This window comes from Dipodomys spectabilis, unplaced genomic scaffold (genome assembly GCF_019054845.1).
Source record: "Dipodomys spectabilis isolate Male_0828 unplaced genomic scaffold, ASM1905484v1 ptg000197l, whole genome shotgun sequence".
Taxonomy (NCBI): Eukaryota; Metazoa; Chordata; class Mammalia; order Rodentia; family Heteromyidae; genus Dipodomys; species Dipodomys spectabilis.
In genome coordinates this window covers 17602535-17626987 of record NW_024870874.1, presented here as the reverse complement: position 1 = coordinate 17626987, position 24453 = coordinate 17602535, and the positions used below count along the sequence as shown (strand labels likewise).

The 24453-nt window shown below is 37.2% G+C and overlaps 1 protein-coding gene across 2 annotated transcripts in view; it reads right to left on the bottom strand.

The window, feature by feature from the left end:
* Positions 1 to 2752: 2752 nt before the first annotated feature.
* The window catches only part of Mkln1 (muskelin 1), a 289313-nt gene continuing 267612 nt past the window's right edge, over positions 2753 to 24453 (bottom strand). For both annotated transcript variants that reach the window (XM_042695879.1, XM_042695878.1), the window contains 3 exons: positions 13493 to 13595; positions 10736 to 10790; positions 2753 to 3097 (listed from right to left, as the gene is read on the bottom strand). In XM_042695879.1, coding sequence (XP_042551813.1) covers positions 2976 to 3097; positions 10736 to 10790; positions 13493 to 13595 — 280 coding nt within the window. In that variant the 3' untranslated portion in view covers positions 2753 to 2975. The remainder of the gene's footprint in view (positions 3098 to 10735; positions 10791 to 13492; positions 13596 to 24453) is intronic.

Genomic DNA, 24453 nt, shown 5'->3' with positions numbered 1-24453 from the left:
AAGGCTAATTAATATTGCCTGTTAGCTTTCACACAAAGGTAAGACATCCAACTGTAAATTCCTTTCGTTGAACAAGATTGGTATACTTTTAATCAAGCTGGCTACATAAGACCTCTATCATTTCACAAAATAAAATGCAAAAGGCATTTGAGAAGTCACCTGAAAATCAAACCTTTTCCATAAAATACAAGCACAGAAAATAATAGTATAGATCTAGTTTATTTCTGTCTGAAAACAATATACTCCACTGGGGAAAAAAGAGAAATGGCAATGAGGTTAAAGCTAGGGATAAAATTGAGCAAATTATATCCCAATAATTAATGTGTTTAAAGCATCAGCAAGGCATTTCAATTTGGGATTCACTAAGAAAGAAAAACTTTTTTTGAGTAACAAAGCACACATACAATGCTACCAAATACTAGGTTTACTTAAATAAGGTACTGTTGAAATTCTTGGAATATATACCACTCTGTATCAAATATATAACAACTGCAAAGTGTCAGTCTTGGTCATGAATAGTCAAAGCCATTGTCATTCCTGGTGGTAGCTCATTAACTCAAGGCACAAATTCTAGTTAATCATCTCCTTGGTAAGTGTGTCTCACTTAGGCAACCTGAAGTGATTCACTATAATTTATCTATATTTAAATGAAGCTGGAAAATTTCATCTAAATAAAAGTGAAAGGTAAAATGAAAAGAGGTATATACTTTTAAAAACTAGATAAAAAGAAAGAAAAACCACAGAAGAATTCCATTTCCAGTTAAAATTCTACTACCAACCAACAAACAACCCCCCACTACACACAACAAAAATGAAAAAGAGTTAAGGAACTAATTAACAGCACTGTAAAATTAAATGATGGCGGGCAGAAGTATTTCATTTGGTTAATGTTTTCAAAGTGTCAAAATTCATTGTAATCAAAGATTTTAAATTTTGGAAGTCATCAATTTCCTGCCTGTCAACCTGATTTGCACACATCTCCAAAAATGATCCAACAGACTTTAACATTAATGATAATATTTTATGTTCTTGGCTGTCAGAGGAATTGTTTTATGACACTGTACAAGTTTGTAAATAGAATGTTTATTCAACTGAATAATTAACTGGTTATTCTGAATCTACACAATCTGTTACTTGCTGAAGCATATAGCTTACTTTTCACAAGAAAAGGTACAGATCTAAATGTTTAATAAATTACTACTAATTTCTTTGGGATGCAAAGGAGCCCATGATTCAAGCCTAAAAGTACTAAAACAAACACAGAACATTGCTGTCCATTCCCCAAAGAAATAAAATCATAATAATAAAGACAGAGTGAAGAGACATTTCAAGATTTCATTTACGTAAGTGAAACTTTTAAAGTGCGTGTCAATTTCTTAACTCTCCAGTGAGACTTAATCTTGCTACTCCAGGACATAATTCTATACTCATTCTGAGGCCTGAACTCAGGGCCCAGGGGCTGTCTCTTAAGTTTTGTCACTCAAGATTAGCATTCTACCACTTTAGCCACAACTCTACTTCTGGCTTTTTGTTGGTTAATTGGAGATAAGAGTCTCATCAACCTTTTTGCCCCAGCTGGCTTTGAACCATGATCCTCAGAGCTCAACCTCCTGAGTAGCTATGATTATAGGTGTGAGCTACAGATGTCCAGCTCATTCTTAATAGCTGACAGATGGATATTAGAGAGTCAGCTTTGGCATAGAGGGTATCAGTTGCATAAAGCAACTTTTGAGCAAATGTGAGCACTATCCATGCATAGACTTTCTTTCTAACATTCCACAGCACTTAATGGGAAAGCTATGTACCTCCATTCCTGCATACACGAAAATGGAATCACCAAAAAACCCAGCTGTTATACTTTGTTTAATGAAAAAATACTTGACCTATCATTTTCTCTTGCTCATTTAAAAAAGGCTAGTCCATATGCTTAATAAAAATGTCAATCAGCTGTACACTAATGGATAACCACAAACTACTACTCTTCAAAAAATTAGTAAATACAGATAGATGAGCTGCAAAAAAAAGTGCAGCTCTGGAAACTCACTGATCCAAATGAAACTCCAAGAGAGGGACTACAAAGTGGAAATGAGAGCCTTGGTTCTGCATTAGCTGTAACAGATGAAAGACTCACTTCCTTTTAAAATTGTTACAAAGACATCAATGAACATATTAATCACTATTAGACATTCCCAGTGGTTCTTTAAAGGGTCTCACATGTGTCTGAACCATAGTCTTCTGTTTCAGGTTTCTGTAATTTGATGCCAAACATGACTGTAGTATCTACTACAAAATATAACATCATAGAAAATTTATATAACCAATCTTTCATAGGGGGCCTGGGTCAATCTTGGATTTCATATTTTAGTTCTATGACAAGAAGTGGAAATTTGAGTCCTGTATCCTGTCTACTGTTCAATGTAATACAAGACAATCAATATACACATATATCACCTTAACATACACCAACTGTCCCTACAGAACTATATACCTAGCAAGAATGAAGAGGTAAACTAGTGACAACACTTAGAACAGTTGTGTGATGTGAGGTAAAGTGAAAAGGGAAGGAAGAAGATAAAGGTAATAAAGACCAAACAACCTAATAGCAAAATCCAAAATTCTCATAGCACTGAGTCTGTTAATAGTGCTACTCCCAGTTTAAAAAAATTAAAAAAATTAGAAAAGGGTAAACTGCCTAATTCTTTCTCTTATATTTGTTAATTCTTAAAAATTAAAGTAAGAAAAAAATATGTAATTAAATGGAAAGTATACCAACTTCACTTTATTAGCCTAATTTAAGAATAGGAGGAGAATGGGGCTGAGGTCAGGTATGAAGAAAGGTTGAACTTGTGATGGTAAGGATCCCTTCAAAACTCTGATGCAGTCCTCAATCACTGCAACTCCATGTCCATGAACAGAGTTGTAATCCACAACACTGAGAGCAGACTCCTGTTCTCCACTTCCGTGCCCAGCGATGGTTACAGTGTGATGAGGTCTACCAGGTTGCCTTTAGGAGGAGTCATGCTGTCAGGAAAGAAATTTACTAAGGTGTCAAAGAGCTGAGTTCTTTGAGCATAGGTGTGATCCACATCTGAAAAGCCTGGTGAAGAAGAAATAAACAAACTCATCCACTGTGTTCAAAGTTCAATATGGAACAGAAAAGCTAGTTGTGAGCAACAGCGACGTACAGTCCAGAAACACCAATCCAATGAGGCTTCAAAACCAGCTAGACTCCATTAATATGATCTTACTTCTCTTACCTGGTAGTGGTATGGACTGAAGTGACATCAGCCTCTTTGGCTGTTAGCACATCTGTTTTCTCACTATAAATTTGTGATAATCCTGTTTGTTTCACAGGACTATCATGAAGATTAAATGCAATTATGTAAAAAAGAAAAATACTTTGGGAACACAGATTTAATCTCTTCTAAGGAAATTTGGTTTTGACCTTGTAATGCTTCTGACTCACTAAATCATTCATTCATTCATTCATTTTTGGGTCCGGTGGTGGGGCCTGAACTCTGGGCCTGGGAGCTATCCCTCAGGTCTTCAGCTCAAGGCTAGCGCTCTACCACTTGAACCACAGCACTACTTCTAGCTTTTTTTTGCTTATCTGGTGCTGGGGAATCGAACCCAGAGCCTCATGCATGCAAGGCAAGTGCTCTACCACTAAGCCACCTTCCCAGCCCTCACTAAATTTTTTGATAATGAAAGTATAATAGAACAAAATGAAAAGGATCAAAGTAGTCTAAAATCAATAAGGTGTTAAAAGCTTTAGAAGTACTACTAAGGAAAATGGGTGAAGATGTAGATGCTGAGAGAAGGAAAGAAATACATATATAATATATAGAATTCTGTCATGGTACTATTAAGCGCATATGAGAATGTAGTAATAAATTACTTAATCTAGATAAATATTAGAAAGCAGTGGCATCTGTTCGACTAAACAATTCTTCTCACTTTAGGCTCAGTAAAATGTATCCTTTCTTTAGTCAGTTGGTATTTTCAGTGTAGAAGCTTCCTTTTTTGGGGGGAGGAGGGCAGACGTGGGCTTGAACTCTGGGCCTGGGCCCTCTCAGCTTTTCAGCTCAAGGCTAGAGCCCTACCACTTGGGCCACAGCACTTCTGATTTTCTGGTGGTTTACTGAAGGCAAAAGTTTCATGGACTTTCCTGCCTAGGCTGGCTTTAAACTGCGATCCTCAGATCTCAACCTCCTAAGTAGCTAGAATTACAGGTGTGAGCCGCCAGTGCCCAGGTGAAGCTTCCAATTTTTAGCAATAAATTAAGATAGTTAAATGATAAAAAATAAATGAATTCTTGTAAGTGCCATCAGAACCAAAACTGGAGACATAAAGAGTTTAAATATGCCATGATGGTTCAGAGAATACTCTTTTAAATCAGAATGATTCCACCCAATTTAGAAAGCTTCAACCTCACAATCTGCTTCAGTCTTGTAAAGAATAGGAAGGGAACACTGTCAAGGATACACTTTCCTGGAAGGAAATAATACCTCAAGAATGGTACATTCCTTTTTATTTTTAAAACTGTATTATTATTATTGTTTTGGAAGGAAAAATGTTTCCTTCTTGAGCTGGGCTTAAGATTTAACAGGCCTACTATCATATCATAGAAATGAATAAAAGGAAATAGCCTAAAATACTAACAAAACTTATCTCTGGTGAGATTGTATTTCTTTTTTTATTACATTTTTCTGAAGTTTCCAAATGGTTTTCTTTCTTAAAAATTTCAAACCCATAAAAGTTTCAATAAGAGTGCATTAAGCACTCATATATATCCTTCACTCCTTCTCTTAGAATCTGTTAACATTTCATCAAATGTTTTCTTATTGTGTGCGTGTATATTATACACCACTCATATCTATTTTGTGGAAATACTTGATGATAAATTTTATACATCTTCACCCTTGAATTCTTAAGCTCAGTTAAGAAAAGCATGTCCAATTATATAACACACACATACATTATTGATTTAACCTTTTTTTTGTGTGTATGTGGTATTGGGATTGTATCCAGGCTCTTGTACATGTGGTATTGAACTACAATTCCTAGGATTGTAGTTAAAAGGATGTAACTGTTAATATTGGATTTTCTAGGACAATTATCAGATGGAATTTAAGCCAGAGCAGTGCAGAAGTGATATTGTCTTAAGAACATCCATCAGAAGGTAGTATCTATCAGTTTGTCTCAGTATCAATGATGTTAACTTTGATACCATGGTTAAGTGGTGAGTGTCAAACTTCTCCAATGTAAAGCTTATACTTTTCTATCTCTGTAATTAATAAATTGCTGATGAGGAGACTGTTTGATATCTTATATAATATCTTATTTCTCAATATGCTTACTTTCAATGATTACAGTGGCTCTTGGTGAAAAAATTATTTATATGTTGACTTTTTTCTTCCTCTCTTTCCATTTTATTTGTTTCATTCAGTATATATGTTTGTATTCTTCTCTTTAGACTTATTACTTAACATCATTCATTCTGATACTCATATTGTCCCAGATTTGGCCAGTGGGTGCTTTTTATCTGGCTCTGTTATCTTTGAGAAATATAAATTTCTGAGCACTTCTTTATTTTCCAACACCGTAAGATATTTCAAGCTCATTCTTACATAACTCTGGAGTCAGTCCTTTCTCCAAAAAGGTCTAACTCCTTTTCATGGAAAATACTAGTTATAAACTAAAGAACTGTTATGCTGGCAAAGTGTTTCTAGGCCTATATACATACACATTTTTTGGGGTGGCATGGAGTCTGAAATCAGGGTCGTTGCACTTGCTAAGAGGAAGCTCTATCACTGAGCCACATGTGAAGCCATTTTTTTCCACTTTCTTTAAAAAATTATTATTTTTGAGGTGTGTGTATGTGCGATGGTCCTTGGGCTTGAACTCAGGGTCTGAATGCTGTCCTTGACCTTCTGCACAAGGCTAGCACTCTACCACTTGAGCACAGCTTCACTTTTGGCTTTTTGTAGTTAACTGGAGATTAGTGTCTCACTGACTTTCTTCCCTGGGCTGGCTTCAAACTGTAATCCTCAGATCTCAACCTCTTGGGTAGCTAAGATTACAGGCATAAGCCACCAGCAGCTAGCATTATTTCACTTTTTAGTATGACCCCTAACTGTACTGCTGAAGGGCTAACTAGTGTTAAGTATAAGAAGACCATGATGTACTTTATTACTACAGAGAAAACACGTGTTAGAAAAGCTCCATTCGGGTGTGAGTTGAGTGATGCTGATGTTAATGAATCAACCATATGTAATTAAATAATGAATCTTTAAACAGAAAGAAGTCAATGTCATATTCTGATCAGTTAAAACAAATGTCAAAAAGAGGTTCCCAAAAATGTAGCTCTATGTTTCTCATAGAAACACTGATTCTGCATTCCCTAATTAAATGTCTCATGTGGCACTTAAGAGTAAGCTCTGACACCATACTGAATCCTGGCACTGCGGATCACCAGTATTCTTTTTAAAATTATTATTATAAAAATACCATACAGAGGGGTTACAATTACATGGGAAAGATAGTGAGTACATTTCTTATCAAGCATTGTTGCCTCCTCCTTCACCAGTATTCTTTACAGAAAGCTACTTTAAGCCTTTAGGTATCCCAGTTTTCATACATAAAAGATTAAAAAAGCAGCTACTTTATTTCATATGGTTAGTGTGGGATCTGATGGGATATGAACATACAAAGTGCTAAGAATAACGCCTGACCCCATCATGGTAAGTGATCCATAAATATCACCTAGTTATCAGTAGGTCATCACTACTAGAACTAAAGATTATGAATGCTCTAAAAATAGGTGAGCTACTTTAACTTGGTATCTTACACAGACCAGCTGGCCTTGAGAAACAGTAACAAGCTGCATTTTCCTCCAGGCATAAGAGTTAAGACACAATCTGTATCTCCTATTTCTAGTACAAAAAACTATTATTCCTATAAAAACCCCTATGAACACGGAGTCAGATAGAAGGCTGCAGAAAGTATTTCACTGCAATCTAGGTTTGATAAATGTAGAAAAAGTATAAAGGTTAAAATGGTATAGCAGCCAGGAACTGGTGGCCCATGCCTGTAATCCTAGCTACTCAGGAGGCTGGGAACTGAGGATTGCAGTTTGAAGCCAGCCTAGGGAAGAAAAGTCCATAAGACTCTTATCTAATTAACCACCTAAAACCTGGAAGTGGAGCTGTGCCTCAAAGTGGTAGAAGGAAAAAAAAAAAGGTGTGGCAAATGCCATGAGATTCTAAACTCACAATTCTAACTCAATATCAACAGTGCTGAAAAGCATTTGAGACACTTATGTGAACGTCATTAATTCATTATCTGCACATGATTTTTGGAATGCAAGCTTTCTTCTGAAGGGAAGTGTGATGTCTGAAAAAGCCAATATGCTCTCTGGACCTGATTTTCCCCACTCGCCATATACCTTACTGAAAATAAGCTTAATTGCTGCAATAAACTTTTTTGAAGACACATTTCTGGAAATGAGCAAAACAGCACAGTTCAGTCTCAAAGGTGCCTACAGCAATCTGAAATTCTAAAATAAAGATACCTGGAAGCTGTCTCTGAAGTCAGTCATTTTCAAAAACTAAGATAATACAAGATGCTTGTAAATCACCTTTTGATTCTCTTGAATTTACAGATAATAAGACTCATTTAATTCTCCTTAAGAAGTTAATAATTGGATTAAGTTTAAAGAGTCAATCAAAAAGTTTGGCCATCGACATCAGCATCATCAGCATCACCATCATCATTTATAGAGTATAGAAAATGCAATATTCATCTATAACCTGAAAGGACTGGTGAATAACATGTGTTTTTAAAAAAAATTCTAGTTATAGGGGCTGGAAAGGTGGCTCAGTGGTAGAGCGCTTGCCTTGCATGCATGAGGCCCTGGGTTTGATTCCTCAGCACAACATAAGCAGAAAAAGCTGGAAGTGGTGCTGTGGCTCAAGTGGTAGAGCGCTAGCCTAGAGCTGAAGAGCTGAGAGACAGTGCCCAGGCCCAGAGTTCAGGTCCCACGACCAACCAAAAAAAAATTCTATTTATAAAGAGTAACATAACTGGACAGAAAATGAGTAAGAGTAAGAACTAGGATAACTAAGCCTGAAATATTATGAAATATACTCATGGATAAATAATTTACCTCCATTACAAAGCTGGCCTGTTTTTAACCAGACAAAAAAACAGTACCAGGAATGCAGCAGTGTTTCCCTCATTATTTCACTTAATTCTCTCAGTATTCTCATACCTCAATATTATGAAGGAACTGATATAAGGTTAAATAACTTGTTTAAGATTTCTTTTCTTTCTTTCATTTACTTGACACAGAGCTTTGAACTCAAGGCCTTATGCTTGCTAGGCAGGCAGGCTCTTTCTGCTTGAACCACACTTCTGGTCCTTTTTGTTTTAGGTTATTTGTTAGACAGGTCATGTGCTGTCCTCGGTCCATAACACTACTCCACATAGCTAAGAATTAAAGGCTCACATTGCCCAGACTGTCCTCTAATTGAAATCCTGTCAATCTCCAAATCTCATGTAGCTGGGACTACAGGCACCAAGTGTGTCTTCACAGTCATTTTAAAAATTAGTCAGTGGCAGAACAGGTATTTGATCCTCAATTCTAACTTTTGGCCACTATGCTTTAATCAAGTTCTAACTACTAAACTATATTGTCTTTCTTTAGACAAAGTAGGAAGTAAAGCCTCTCAGGAATTTTCTCTTTTTGTATTTTTATCTCATGTGCTTGTATTGTTTTCGATCTAAGGTTTGTTTAGAATCCAAATAAAACAAACTGTTCCTGACAAAATGTTAGCTGGCAGAGACAAAAGGAGTTAAGCTAAAATAAAAATATTTTTTGACACCATGTAACATATTTAAATTATTGCCAAGAAATGTTTGTTTTAAAGACTAAAGTTAGGAGATGTGGGGGTGGGAATGATGAAAGGGGTGACACTGATCAAGATGCATTGTATGCATAAACTGATTTGTTGGATGGTAACTCCTTTGTACCACTAAATAAAAGAATATAAAAAAAAGAAAGTAAACCAACCAACCAACCAACAGCAAAAAACCCTAAAGGTTATGCCAGTCAGAGATAATCTGGCCCACTAATAAATAAAAATGATGGTCCTGTGATATTCATACATAAGGTACACACTCAACTATCAGGCTTCTAGCTTGGGTACTATTACAAATGAATACATTCAGAAAGGATTGAACTTTCTGAAATAATACTTATACTCAGATTCTCCATCACCATTTAAATTTCTTGTAGCCTGAATATATATATTTTAAGCCCAAGTATATGAAATGGTAGTAAACCATTATCTAAATTCTTAGAATATGCTGAAGTCATATTTTGTTAACAGCCTGCTGGGAATTTAGGAGTGGAAAGCCAGGAGCTGGTGTTTCATTGCTATAATCCTTGCTACTCAGGAATCTGAGTTCAAAGCTAGTTCAGGAGAAAAGTCCTTGAAGACATCATCTCTAAAATAATCAGCAAAAGTTGGGCTGAAGGCTTGGCTCAAGTGAGCAAGTGGTTAAACCCCTAATTTCGTTTCCCAGGAAAACAAAAAAGCAACTTATAACTCAGGACTGAAGTTGCCTTGATTAGTAGAGAATCCTCAATGATTTGCTTTGAAATAAGTAATGGCAAGACCTCAAAAAACACTATTTTCCCCCCATCGCAGTGAGTAGCACCATTATATAAATTCTGGGCTTTTATTTTCTGAGGAAGTTAACCTTAATTCAAGAGACAAAATGACAATGAAGAAATTTAACTGTAACGTGTAAATGTTATTATGTTCTAAATATAAATACTTTATTATATCCATTAGAAGATTTCAATGCCGTTGTTCAACACTAGGGCAAATCATTGGAGTTAATGGATTTACTGTGTAAATTACATTTTGTACAGAATTGAAAATTCTATTTACAAAAGATTACTAGTTGGTGAAAAACTGAAACTACCACAATGAAGCTCTGAATCCTGCAACTTTTTTGAACTAATTTTACTACAGCCTTGTTGAACTACTTGTTCATTAATATAATTTGATCCCCCAAGCCATATACATATATTTTTTTCAAGTAATTCATGAATACAAAATAGAAGTACTCTTAATGAAGACTGATATCAATATCAGAGTTTCCAAGAAAATTTAAGCAAATAACATGCCAACAAATTTCTCATTTTAAAGAAAGAAATGGTCATGTTCTCAGCATCTAAAATATTCATTGACTGCTCCATTGTTCTTTTGACATTATGCAACCACAAAAAACAAACCATTCATCCAACAAGTAATAGCAGCAAAACAGACTGAAGTCCAAAGTAATGCTGAACAAATTACTGTATTCTGACCATGCTGCTATTGCCATCTATGTGGATCATAATTCCTATTGCTAGTATAATAGGAATTGCAAACCGATCCATCAGCTGGTAGGTAAATGATGCTTAGAAAGTAAACTTTAAGCAGGTTATTAGAAAATTTACATTTTCCATTTGTTTGGATTTACATTTCACTTAATACTGCTATCTTTCTTCCTACCTACCTACTTACCATCTTTTTGACTGTGCTAGGGTTTGAAGCCTGAGCTTACTAGGAAGCATTCTGCCATTCAAGCCACACCTCCAGCCCTAATATTTACTTTAAAACAAGCCAATATCTAACATTCAAAGTATTAGGACAACTGACTGGACAACTGATATACTTACCTAGAGCTGTAAAATCGGAGCCAGATTTGAATAGAGCTGAAGCTAGGAGCTGAAACTGCAAAGAAAAATAGAAGCAAATTAGCTGGGTAACACAGAAAATAACCCTTAGAATTTTGACCATTTAAATTCAGACCTATGCACCTGTGTTGCCCAGGTTTATTCATCAAATAATGGCAAGAATGACATCATATTTAAAGAATATGTTCACTTTTTTTTCTTTTGTGATAGGGATATGCGCCGCAGCCCAGAGTCACCTCCAACTTCTGATTCTCTTGCCTCAGCTTCTTACTTGCTTGGACCATAGGCATGTACCATCACATCTGAGTGATATGCTAGCTTTTTTCTAGATGACTATTACTGTTTACCAAAATAGTAGACCAAGTCTTGAAATTATCTTATTAAAAAAAATTAAAAGTATGTGTTTATTAAGGAAAAACAAGTTGACTATAATGAAAAGGAAAAACTATTCAGTTGGGACTCTGATCATATATGGATAGACTGGTACTTTGGATGGTTACTGAATTTTTAGTATAATGTATCCATTATACTAATATATAACATCAAAATAAAAACATGCCCTTTATCTGATATTTCCATTTTAGAAATCAAACAGTAAGAAAAGGCAATTATAAGCTATCCAAAAATTACAGGAGCATGCATGGAATTTTAGCTGCATGGAAGGCAAAGGATAGAAGATTAAGAGTATATGTGGTCAGACTGGCCAAGTTAGCAAAAATCTTATAGACAAAAGCAAAAGGGTTATGGATGAATTTAAGTAGTAAAGCTTAAAGCTCCTTTTTTCCACATAAATTTTAGATTAAGTTTGTTTATGCCTCAATAATGAGAACAACTATTACCATGGGATTTCTTTCCCCAAAACAGAATCAATTCTTGCTTAAGCCTTTAAGACATGAAATGGAAGTCTCTAATATACCATACATGAAATGTTATGATATTCACAACTATGTAGACTTATAAGTCACAACAGGTTAAACCAAACATATTCTGATTCTCAGGAAAACTGATACTTTCCTCTAATTCTAATAGCATCATGAATTATTTATCTCAAGGAAAGACAATTCTGATACATAAAGTTCTAAAGTATATTCTGATGATTCTATAACTCATGAAGGGTTGCAACTAATATTGAGTGAGAAAAAGAGAATTTAACAACAAGAAACTATGAAAAAATATTTCTTTGTTTTGGCACTGAGGACATGCAGACTCTACTGCTCTGAAAGTACAACGAGCCTGGTACCTGGAAGTCATTTGACATTAAATCTAAAACCTGTGTCAAAGCTGAAGGGAAGAAAAGAAGCATGGCTTGATATTGCTATTACAAAGCCAGAGCAAAACAAGAGCTAACAAGAAAATAGATGAAAGGGACAAAACTATCTATCATCAGCACCAATTCTGAGTGGGAAGGGAAAATGGACTATAGTTCAGATATTACTAGCTGGTAAGAGTTTATTTTGTTATAGTATGGTTGGCCAAAAGAAGAAATAGCAAAAGTAATCTTAGAAGTTAGTGGAAAAAGAGGCTATAAACCCATGAAAGACATGCAGGCACATTCACACAACAGATGAACAAATATGCCATTAAGAATACAAAATCTGGCTGGGAAGGTAGCTCAGTGGTAGAGTGCTTGCCTTGCATGCCTGAGGCCCTGGGTTCAATTCCTCAGCATCACATAAGCAGAAAAAGCTGGAAGCGGTGCTGTAGCTCAAGTAGTAGGCACTAGCCTTGAGCTGAAGAGCTGAGGGACAGCGCCCAGGCCCTGAGTTCATGCCCACGACCGGAAAAAAACAAAAAAACAAAGAATACAAAATCTGCTGGGCGCCGGGTAATCCTAGCTACTCAGGAGGCTGAGATGTGAGGATCACAGTTCAAAGCCAGCCCAGACAGGAAACTCTGTGAGACTCTTATCTCCAATAAACCACTAGAAAACTGTAAGTGGTGCTATGGCTCAAGCAGTAGAGTGCTCGCCTTGAGCTGAAGAGCACACAGACAGTGCCTAAGCCCAGAGTTCAAGCCCCACAACCAACAACAACAACAACAAAAAGAATACAAAATCTTTAGAAAACTGAATGGCTGCTGGCTTCTCAAGCTTAGGAATTACTGATGGAGGAAGATAATCTATAGCCAAGCTATTTTGCTACAACAATCTTGTACCTAACCATTAAAAGGAAGTACGGATTCCACTGCCACCAGCCTCTTTTACCTGTCTCCCTAAAAAAAGGGGGGGGGGAGTTTTCATTTCTTTCAAGAGATCCTGAGTATCAACAGAAAAATTTATAGTTTTTTGTTTGTGCCAGTCCTGGGGCTTGAACTCAGAGCCTGGGCACTGTCCCTGAACAAAATTCTTTTGCTCTAGGGTACCACTTGAGCCACAGCGTTACTTCTGGTTTTTTCTGTATATGTGGTAATGAGAAATCAAACTTCATACATGCTTGGCAAGCATTCTACCACTAAGTTACCTTTCCAGCTCTATATAGTTTTTATGTAAAAGAACCATGGAAAAGGTAAAAGAAAAAAACCAACTATTTCCTCCCCCAAATACAAAACTTCTAAGTTAAAATTTTATATTCAAGTAATTTTTTTAATGTATTAAGGTTTTTCTGTATAACTTGTTCAACTTTTACCTCATTTGCACAGGGACAATTTTTAAGATTAGTATTTTCTTCATTTTCCTTCAAGCAATCCAAGCTAAAAACATTTAAAAAACAACGTCTGAAGTTTACTACCATCTTTCATTACCTCTTTTGTCTCTTCTGGGTCTGAATGATCCACCGTTATATAAAGATCATTTTGTAAGTACTTCAGAGCACTAAGAGGATCCATCTGGGCCTTTTCTTCAAACCTAGAAAATATAAAAGAATAATAATTATCATGAGTTATGAAAAAATGTAGATGAGATATACTGCATATAAGAGGAGTTACTCTGAATATCTAAAAAAACCTGTATTTGGGAATCCACTGGAAGGATAATACGATGAAGACAGTGGAGACTGTAGTCCTGGGGAATGTAATAACAATGCCAGGTGTCTGTAACTAGTTGTCATACTACAAAATAAGGAAGAGTTCTTCTTACCCTTCTCTTAAACAATCAAAAACAAAGCAGAGAATATGCCAAACTGGAAAAGAACCCAGTGTGTTTAATCAAACCAAGAGAAGGAGAATTGGAAGCATGGTTTAGTAGTAGAATGTCTGTCCCTTAAGCGTGAGGTCTTGCGTTCAAACCCCACTCCTTAGTTAAAGATATAAAATAAAATGCTTTCTTAGATTTACAGAACAGGTTTAACACATACTTTGGAAACTAAAAGTATCTAACATCGGTTAGCCTTTTTTTGGTGTGGTACTGTGGTTTTGAATTCAGAGCCTTGTTCTTGTTAGCACTGCCTGTTCTCATAAGAAACCTCCAGGGAGAAGTAATGTTACCTTATCACCTCATCCTCAACAGATTAGATGAGGACTGTGGCACCTAAGCCAAGAGTATTTGTATCAAGCCTGATCAGTAACTTATGGGCAGAATTTGTTCAATAGGAATACTTTCTCCAAGGAATCCTCCCTCTCTTAAGAGAATTAAAAGATGAGAAATATAAGGATACAATTGAGAAAGTACTAAGCAGAGTCATGAAATGGTAGATTCTATCTATACATTTATCTAGGCTGTGGGTAGTCAGTTGAATTGAAGTGTAGTTCAAATGCTAAAGTATACATCCTAGCAAGCATGAGGCCATAAGTACTTCCCTCTCTCCATACCCAGTAGTAAGCTAAGTAGGAGACCAAGAAATAGAAGAAAAGCAGTTCCTTTTTTTTTTCTTTTTCTTCTTCTTCTTTTTTTTTTTTGTCAGTAGTGAGGCCTGAACTCTGGGCCTGGGTGCTGTCCCTCAGCTCTTCAGCTCTAGGCTAGTGTTCTACCACTTAGGCCACAGTGCCACTTCCAGCTTTTTCTGCTTATGTAGTGCTGAGGAATCGATCCCAGGGCTTCATGCATGCAAAGCAAGCACTCTACCACTGAGCCACTTTCCCAGCCCAAGAAAAGCAGATTCTGACCACTAGAATTTCTCTAGTATCCTAAATAATTTTACTTTTGGCCTCACTATTCAAATGCTGAAAATATGTTGTAGTGTCATGGCTAGCTAGCCCTATGTTTCCTTTTTTTTGCTCATGGTTGGTACTTTACCAATTGGGCCACACCTCCAGCGTGGCTTTCTGCTGATTAATCTCATGGACTCCTCTGTTGTGGCTAGCTTCAAAATAAGATCTTCAGGTCTCAGCTACTACAGTACCTAGACAGTTCTAAGCCACTGACCCCAGGCTCCCTGGCTAAACTAATTCTTTCTGCATGAGCTACCTTAATCGTGTACTTATCCTTTGTACTCTTAAAAAAATTAATTAACCCATTTTCCATTCTATTAAATTCAATAAAGAGTGCAGTTTCATGAAAGGTATTTTCCCCTTGTCTTTTTCTAGGCTACTCTTGCAAGTCCTATTACAAAGTATCACAATTGGTATCTGCAGTCTAAAATTTTATTACAATCAATGGTTTTGTGTAATATCTAAACAAACAGGAATTAACACTATATATATTTTGCCCCTTTCTCTCAGAAATCATTGTCAAGTGTGGGTATTAAAGTATTATATGAAAAAAATAATAGTGACACTTTATTTACATCCTTGGCACTCAATGTACTCCTTTCCCTCTAAACTTGTATTTTTTATTTTTGTTGGTCATGGGGCTTTAACTCAATGCCTGGGTGTTGTTCCTGAGCTCTTTCACTCAAGGTTAGTATTCTACTACTTTGAGCCACAGCTCCACTTCTTGTTTTCTGGTGGTTAATTTGAGATAAGAGTCTCAAGAGTCTCCTGCTCAGGCTGGCTTTGAACTGTGATCCTTAAATCTCAGCCTCCTGAGTACTAGGATTACAGGAATGAGTCATATATATATATATATGAGTCGTGCGTGCGTGCGTGTGTGTGTGTGTGTGTGTATTTCTTTGGGGGGTGAGGGGTCCGGTCGTGGGGCCTGAACTCTGGGCCTGGGCGCTGTCCCTCAGCTCTTCAGCTCAAGGCTAGCGCTCTACCACTTGAGCCACAGTGCCACTTCCGGCTTTTTTCTTTTTGCTTATGTGGTGCTGAAGAATTGAACCCAGGGCCTCAGGCATGCAAGGCAAGCGCTCTACCACTGAGCCACCTTCCCAGCCCTGGCTTTATATATTCTTAAGTTCTCCTTCAAGGGCTGTTTTGAAATAAGTTCTAAGATGCGTTAGCATAGTTCTTTTCCCATACTACTAACTTTCCAGTCATATACTTCCTGCCTTTCAATTTCAGTTGCTTTATTTTGTGAACTATTCTCATAAAAGATTTGCTTGTTTTTTATTACATATTTAAAAGCTTAAATGACTCATTATTGTTTTTTAAAAATTATCTAATTTCACTCCTTTATGTCTTGACTAATGTAAGTCATTAACAGTAATGTACAACTCGAAACTTAATTAAAAAAAAATAATATATATTATTGCAATCCTTATTTCTCAAGTGCTAAAGATTGAACCGAAGGCCTCATGCAAGGTAGGCAAGCACTCCACCACTGAATTACAACCTTAGCCTAGCCATGCTTTCAAAGGAGGAAAATCACTGACAACATTTAAAAAGCAAAACCAAGCTGGGCGCCAGTGGCTCACACCTGTAATCTTAGCTACTTAGGAGGCTGAAATCTGAGGATCTCGGTTCAAAGCCAGTCCAGGAAGGAAAGTCTGTGAGACTCTTATCTCTAATAAACCACTAGAAAACTGGAAGTGGTCTGTGGCTCAAGTGGTAGAGTGCTCGCCTTGAGCTGAAGAACTGAGGGAAAGCACCCAAGCCCAGAGTTCAAGCCCCACCAAGACTGAAGAAAAAAAAAAAAAAAAGCAAAAACAAAAATGACTCTCAGGTTGGATTGGGTGTGGAAAAACAAATGATCCCACATACTTTTGGAGAGAATGAAAACTAACAACTTTCTGAAGACATCAACTCTACCACTAATTCTACAGAATTTCTGCACAAAACAACAAACAAGTTAACTGCTATCACTAATCAAGAGTATTCTTACAGCAGAAGATAAGCTGAAGAGTAATCTATTCCATATAAAAAGAGACTAATCACTCTGAAAACCATAACATTTCTATTGGTACTCATATGTATTAACACAGAAATAATGCTTATGGTATTTCATTCATTGGTAGATTCAACAGAATATGATCCCTATTTTTCAGTTATACAAACTTAAAGTCAGCACATATGTGTAGTAAAAAGTTAAAGAATATAATCCAAATATCAAACTATTACTTGTGAATATGGGAATGACAGGTGATTCTACTTCTTTTCAGAGAGGAAAAGATTTTCTTGTTTTTCTTTATAAAGCATTCATTACTTTTACCATGAAAAATCAGAGGAAGTCGTTTATCAGTTAATTCTAATTCCTTACATATAGCTCTAAACAACTCCTTTAATTTCTAATAGGCCTATGATTAGGAAATACTTATATACAATTTAATCTTTAACTACCAGGTATATAAAAGTAGAAAAAAATCACTGCAGTATTTCTGAACTAATACAATAACTTCTTCATAAAGGTTCAGCCTTTCTTAACTTTTTTTAAGGCACACTTAATTTAATAACCAGAGTGCAATACAGAGGTCCAAGTACAATGAAGGAACACATTCCTTCATTAACACCAACAACGATGTTCTTTTAATTTGTGCCTGTTGGATGGGATGAGGGTTTAAGTTCAACACTGAAAAGAGTAATGCAGAGAATCTCATCACAGCCATACAACCAAGTTGTGAATGAATGTTTATAATGCTTCAAACAGTTTAAAGCTCATGTTTGATACCACACCTTGTCTGTACATTCCTCAGTTAAGATTATCTGGTTTTTAAAACTATAAGGCTCCTTTGAGGAATTCAGAGTTTTAAGCTAATTAATTATAATATACACACTACTTGTACTGAGATCAATTACTTGATTCTCTCATGGCTATTCAAAGTTAGTTCTTATCAAGTGAATCCTTTAAAAGCAAAATTCACTTCATTTTAGTTTTAACCCATAGTTCAACAACAATCATGAAGTCCACAGTCTTACTAGTAAAACTGATACACAGGCCGGGCGCCAGTGGCTCATGCCTGTAATCTAGTTACTCAGGAGGTTGAGATCTGAGGATTGCAGTTCAAAGCCAGCCTGGGCAGGAAAGTCCGTGAAACTCTTACCTCCAATAAACCACCAGAAAACCGGAAGTGACATTGTAGCTCAAATGGTACAGCGCTAGCCTTGAGCTGATGAGCTAAGGGACAGTGCTCAGGCCCAGAGTTCAAGCCCCACGACCGACAAAAAACGAAAAAAAAAAAAAACAAAAAACATCCCACTGACATACAATGTCTCTAAGTTACTGTGCTAAGGAGGTTAAGAGCGATGAATATTCCAGTTTTTACATTTCACAAGAATTTTACATGTTCAATTCATGATTTAAAAATCTCTAGGTTTTGAGTTCCGGGAAGATGGCGGAGGAGAAGCTGGAATCTGAACAAGCTCTCGCATAGAAAGCAGGTTTAGAGTTCCAGTGAACAGTCCTAAGCCAGAGAATCACACCAAGTGTGCCATCACAGGACAGAGAGTTAGACAAGAGAGGGGAAGCCAAGACAAGGAGACACATCTGAGTGCCTGCCAGCAGCCGCGGCGGCGGCGGCAGGGTCGCGGTGGCGAGCGCTCACACAGAGTCCGGGACGAAGGAGCCAGACGCAGCGGGTGAGAGGATTCTACTCAACACCAGCAAGAACCGACAAGGAGCGGACATCTTCATCCTGCAGTTTGCAGACCAGAGACGACCCAGGATCCAAGACTCGGCGTGAGTAGAAGCCCGACATCCTCACTCCTTCTCCGGGAGCAGAGGAGGGAAGGCCACCCCTCCCCCCGCCCCAGCACCGGTGATCTCCATCTTGGATACCGACAAAGCTCGGAGGAGCGGCTAGCTCCAACTCAGGCCTTGGAATAAAACGAGTCATATAACAGGTCACAAGAACTTAACGGCAAAGTGACCTGCCAGACTCAGCTCCATCCAGGGAAAAGTCACCCAGCTCAGGCACCAGCCATTGGAGTGGCTTTCCTCACTGGGTAACCAGAGCCAGAGGCTGCCCCTCCCTCTAGCATCCTCAACAATCAATTGAAAAACAGAAACCCTGAGAATGGCTCCAGGGTGGGCTCTGTGAATTTTTCACAAAATAGCCCCAGGGAAAAGCTACTGTTTGTTGAAAGGCCTCAACTCTACCAGAACCTAGCCTCATCACCCCTCTTTTGTGATTCTCAAAGCAGATCACCCTCCCATTAAACTAACCTGGGAGGGGGATCTCAAAATCTTGGGTAAAGCAGAGCATTTTTCTGCCTGTTCGAACAAACTGACTTAAGAAACCAATCAAGCCACAGGACCTCAAGCTGACCAGAGACTCCAAGAAGAGGCTGGTTACAGACAAAAGGGAGATACAGGATTCTTCCCACCCCTCCCAAAAAAAAAAAAAAATCAAAGAACTTTTTTTTCTTCTTTTCTTTTTTCTTTTTTTTTTTTGGTACCTTATATATATAAATTTTTTTTTTCCTTTTCTAAAACTTTTATTAATCTTTAATTTTTGCCTTTTATGAAAAATAATTGTTTTCCAGTAACTTTTTTTTCCCTCTTATAATTTTTATTTTAGGAATACGTGAATGTACGTTTTCCTTTCTTTTCTTGTCTTCTCTCTCTTTTTCTTTCTTTCTTAATTATCTTTTTGTTTTTTGTCTAGCTCTACTGAACTTCTGATCTTTTTTTTTTTCTCCCTTTCTTATCCTTTTCACCTTTTCCTTTCTTTTGTTCTTCTGTATGTGACTTAACTCTTGTCCTGCACATCCTCAGATAAACCCATAGTTAACTAGTAGACCCTATCCCCCATTGTGTACACTTAATCCACAAATTTATTACTCAATCCAAAACCTCTGAGACTTAAATTCCTTAATAGCAGTACTACCTCTTTATACCTATATAATATTTTAAGCATTTTTTAAGTTTTTCACATCTCCTCTATCTCCCTCCTGTTTTCTCATTATATTCACATTCCTCCCTAAATAGATGGTCTTTCAATCTCCATAACTATATTAATTTTTACGTTTCTAATTTTTTTTCTGGTCTCTTTTCATTTCCCTTTCCCTTTCTTCTTTTTCTCTCCCTCTCTACTTGCATCCTACCCAACCTATTTCCTGCATTGAGATTAGGACATAGTTAACTCTCCCTGTGCCTCCCCACACCAATCTACTCCTAATTTTTACCCACATCTCTCCCTAACCCTAAAAATTTCTGGTTTTCCAAATTCTTCTCTGCGGTTCGAAGCCCATTAACATATAGTTGTTTGATGTTGAATAGATGTATCTGTTGAACTAGATTGTATCTGTAGACTATTGACTGTATAAATGCAAACGTTGGTTGATGGTTGCCTTAAGATAGTGTTCTAGCACAAAACTGGTGCTATTTTCATCTCAAATGGGCAGAGTAAGCCGGAAAAACACAAGAAAAATGGCAAATCCGGGTATCTCAATTCCCAATCTTGATAATCAGGGGTCAGATCAGATAATGAACAATCCAGAGGAGAGTTCCCAAATAGCTCTACAAACACTGGTGGCAAACATGATAAATGAGAAGTCTGACAACTTACAAAGGACTCTGTATGAGCGTGATAGGGAGAGAGAGGAGGCATCCCAAAAGTTTATACAGGAATATCATAAGCGTGAGGAAGCTACTCAAAAACTGATACAGGATTTGCGTGAACAACTTGAGAATACTCAAAGAGAAAGGGAGCAATGGCGTGAGCAGGCTGAGAACACTCAAAGAGAACTGCAGGAATCCCACGAACGGGAGGAAAGAGAACTGCAGGAATCCCACAAACGGGAGGAAGCTAATCAAAGAGTAATTCAGGAATTGAGAGACCAGGTAGAGAACACACAAAGATCACTAAAGGCATTCATGGAATCCATTAACAAAGAACTGAAGGAAGTCAGGGAGACCACAAAGGGAATGCTGAATGGAACCCAACAGAAGGAATGGGAGTCCAAAGAAACCATAACCAATCAACTAAGTGATTTGAGAACAAACACTGAACACCAAATTAAGGAAGTAAAGAAATTCATACAAGACCTAAAACAGAGCTTCAACAAAGAACTTGAAGCCATCAAAGCTGACCAATTAGAAGGAAAAGAGATAAAAAACAAAGTAGAGAGTCTTGACAGCAGGTTAGACCATGCAGAAGATCGAATCTCAGGGATTGAAGACAGCCTAGATATTATAGAGAAAGAACATACAACCATCCAAGACAAGTCCAAGAAGTATGATAGATCTATCCAACACCTGGAAGACACCATCAGAAGGCCTAATCTAAGGATAATGGGTGTAGAGGAGCACCTAGAAACAGAAGTTAATGGTCTAGGAAATTTGTTTAACAGGATCCTAGCAGAGAACTTCCCAAACATACAAAAAGATAGGCCTATTCAGATACAAGAAGCTTTTAGAACCCCAAATAGACCAGACCAGAATAGGACATCCCACCGTCACATTATAATCCATACAGGATCAACTCAGACCAAGGAAAAGATCCTTAAAGCTGTCAAGGAGAAAAGGGTAATCACCTATAAAGGGAAACCAATTAGAATCACCTCAGATTTCTCAGCAGAGACAATCAAAGCAAGAAGAGCCTGGAATGATGTATGCCATGCTCTAAAAACAAACAACTATCAACCAAGAATACTGTACCCAGCTAAACTCTCCTTCATAACTGAAGGCCAAATAAAAACCTTCCATAGCAAAGAAAAATTGAAACAATACATCTCCACCAAACCAGCCCTACAAAAGATTCTTAAAGATGTCCTACACATAGAAAACCAACAAGACCGCAATAAAGGCCAAGAAACTGCACCCAAACTGAGAATCCAAGAACCATAGGAAGAACCCAGTTTTCGCAGCCCCCAAGAAGGTGGATAACATGACAGGAACTCCCAAATACCTCTCAGTCCTATCTCTTAACGTTAATGGACTGAACTCTCCAATTAAGCGACATAGACTGTCTAGTTGGATTAAAAAACAAGACCCTTCTATCTGCTGCCTTCAGGAGTCACATCTTGCCCGTAAAAACAAACACATTTTCAATGTTAAAGGCTGGAACAAAATCTACCAAGCAAACGGCCCCCATAAACAGGCGGGAGTTGCAATCTTAATATCAGATAAAATAGACTTCAAATTAAAATTCGTGAGAAGAGATAAAGAAGGTCGCTACATACTAATTAAAGGATCTCTCCTTCAGGAGGATATTACAATTCTAAATATCTATTCGCCAAACAATGGAGCACCCAAATTTATCAAAGAAACACTACTTTCCTTCAAATCCCATATAGATCCAAAGACATTAATTGTTGGGGATTTTAACACACCACTCTCCCCACTAGATAGATCAACTCGGCAAAAACTCAACAGAGAAACCGCAGATCTAAACAGCTGCATAGATCAACTAGACTTAACAGACATCTACCGAACATTTCACCCAGCAGCATCAGAATACACGTTTTTCTCAGCAGCACATGGAACGTTTTCTAAAATAGACCACATTTTAGGCCACAAAGCAAACTTGTCTAAATTCAGAAACATTGAAGTTATACCTTGCATTCTCTCTGACCACAAGGGAATAAAATTAGAACTCAACACCAAAAGCCACCAAAGAAAGTCCAGTATCACATGGAGGCTGAACAACACACTGCTGAATCAAGAGTGGGTCATGGAAGAGATTAGAAAGGAAATTCAAATGTTCATGCTATTCAACAAAAATGAACACACAAATTATCAGCTCCTCTGGGACACAGCAAAGGCAGTACTCAGAGGCAAGTTTATAGCTCTGAGCTCCTACATCAACAAATTGGAGAGATCTGAAACTAGCAATTTAATGACACATCTAAACCTCCTTGAAAAAGAGCAGCAAGATAAACCCCAATCCAGTAGACGGAAAGAAATAATCAAAATTAAATCAGAATTAAATGAATTAGAATCCAAAAAAACTATAGAAAGAATCAACAAAACAAAGAGTTGGTTCTTCGAAAAACTTAACAAAATTGACAGACCCTTAGCAAATCTTATCAGAAAAAGAAGAGAACACACCCAAATTAATAAACTCAGAGATGAGAATGGAAACATCACCACGGAAACAACCAAGATTCAGAACATTATAAGGGAATACTTCTCAAAACTTTATGCTAATAAGTTTGAGAACTTGACAGAAATGGACCTTTTCCTAGCAAATATTGACATGCCAAAACTAAACCAAGATGAGTTAAACCAGCTTAACAGGCCCATATCAAGCATTGAAATAGAAACAGCAATAAGAGACCTCCCAGCTAAGAAAAGTCCAGGACCAGATGGTTTTACAGCGGAATTTTACAAGGCCTTCAAAGCAGAGCTCACACCAATACTCCTCCAACTCTTCAATGAAATTGAAAGAGAAAGCTCACTACCGAACACATTCTATGAAGCCATCATAACCCTCATCCCAAAACCAGGCAGGGACTCATCAAAGAAAGAGAACTATAGACCCATTTCTTTGATGAACATTGATGTAAAACTTCTCAACAAAATTTTGGCCAATCGACTTCAACAATTCATCCAAAAAATCATACACCAAGATCAAACAGGATTCATTTCAGGGATGCAAAGCTGGTTCAATATACGCAAATCAATATTATTCATCACATCAACAGGAGCAAGAATAAGAACCACATGGTTATCTCAATAGACGCAGAAAAAGCATTCGACAAGATCCAACACCCCTTTATGATGAAGGTATTGGAAAAATTAGGAATCCATGGAACATTCCTCAATACAATAAAGGCTGTATATGACAAACCTTCAGCCAGCATTATACTCAATGGTGAAAAACTAAAGCCATTTCCTGTTAACTCAGGAACAAGACAAGGATGCCCACTCTCTCCACTTCTCTTCAATCTAGTATTAGAATGCCTAGCTACAGCAATAAGACAAGATGCAGACATAAAGGGGATCCAAATAGGGAAAGAAGAAATAAAACTCTCCCTCTTTGCAGATGACATGATCTTGTATTTAAAGAATCCCATAGACTCCACTCCCAAATTACTCAAGCTGATTCAAAACTTTGGCAAAGTAGCAGGTTATAAAATTAACCCCCAAAAATCAATGGCTTTTCTGTATGCCAACAATGAGAAAAGTGTGGCTGAAATTAGGAAAGCAACTCCATTTGTAATAGCCCCACAAAAAATAAAATACCTCGGAATTAACTTAACTAAAGAAGTGAAGGACCTCTATGATGAAAACTTTAAAATCTTGAAAAAGGAAATCAACACAGAACTTAAAAAATGGCAAAACCTCCCATGCTCCTGGATTGGAAAGATTAACATCGTGAAAATGGCAATACTTCCCAAGGCTATCTACAAATTCAACGCAATACCTATCAAAATTCCACCCTCATTCTTCAAGGAAATAGAAGAGGCAATCCAAAAATTCATATGGAACAATAAAAGACCCCGAATAGCAAAAACGCTCCTCAACGGAAAGAACACTGCTGGAGGAATATCAATACCAAATTTCAAACTCTACTATAAAGCCATAGTAATCAAAACAGCTTGGTATTGGCATAAGAACAGACCTC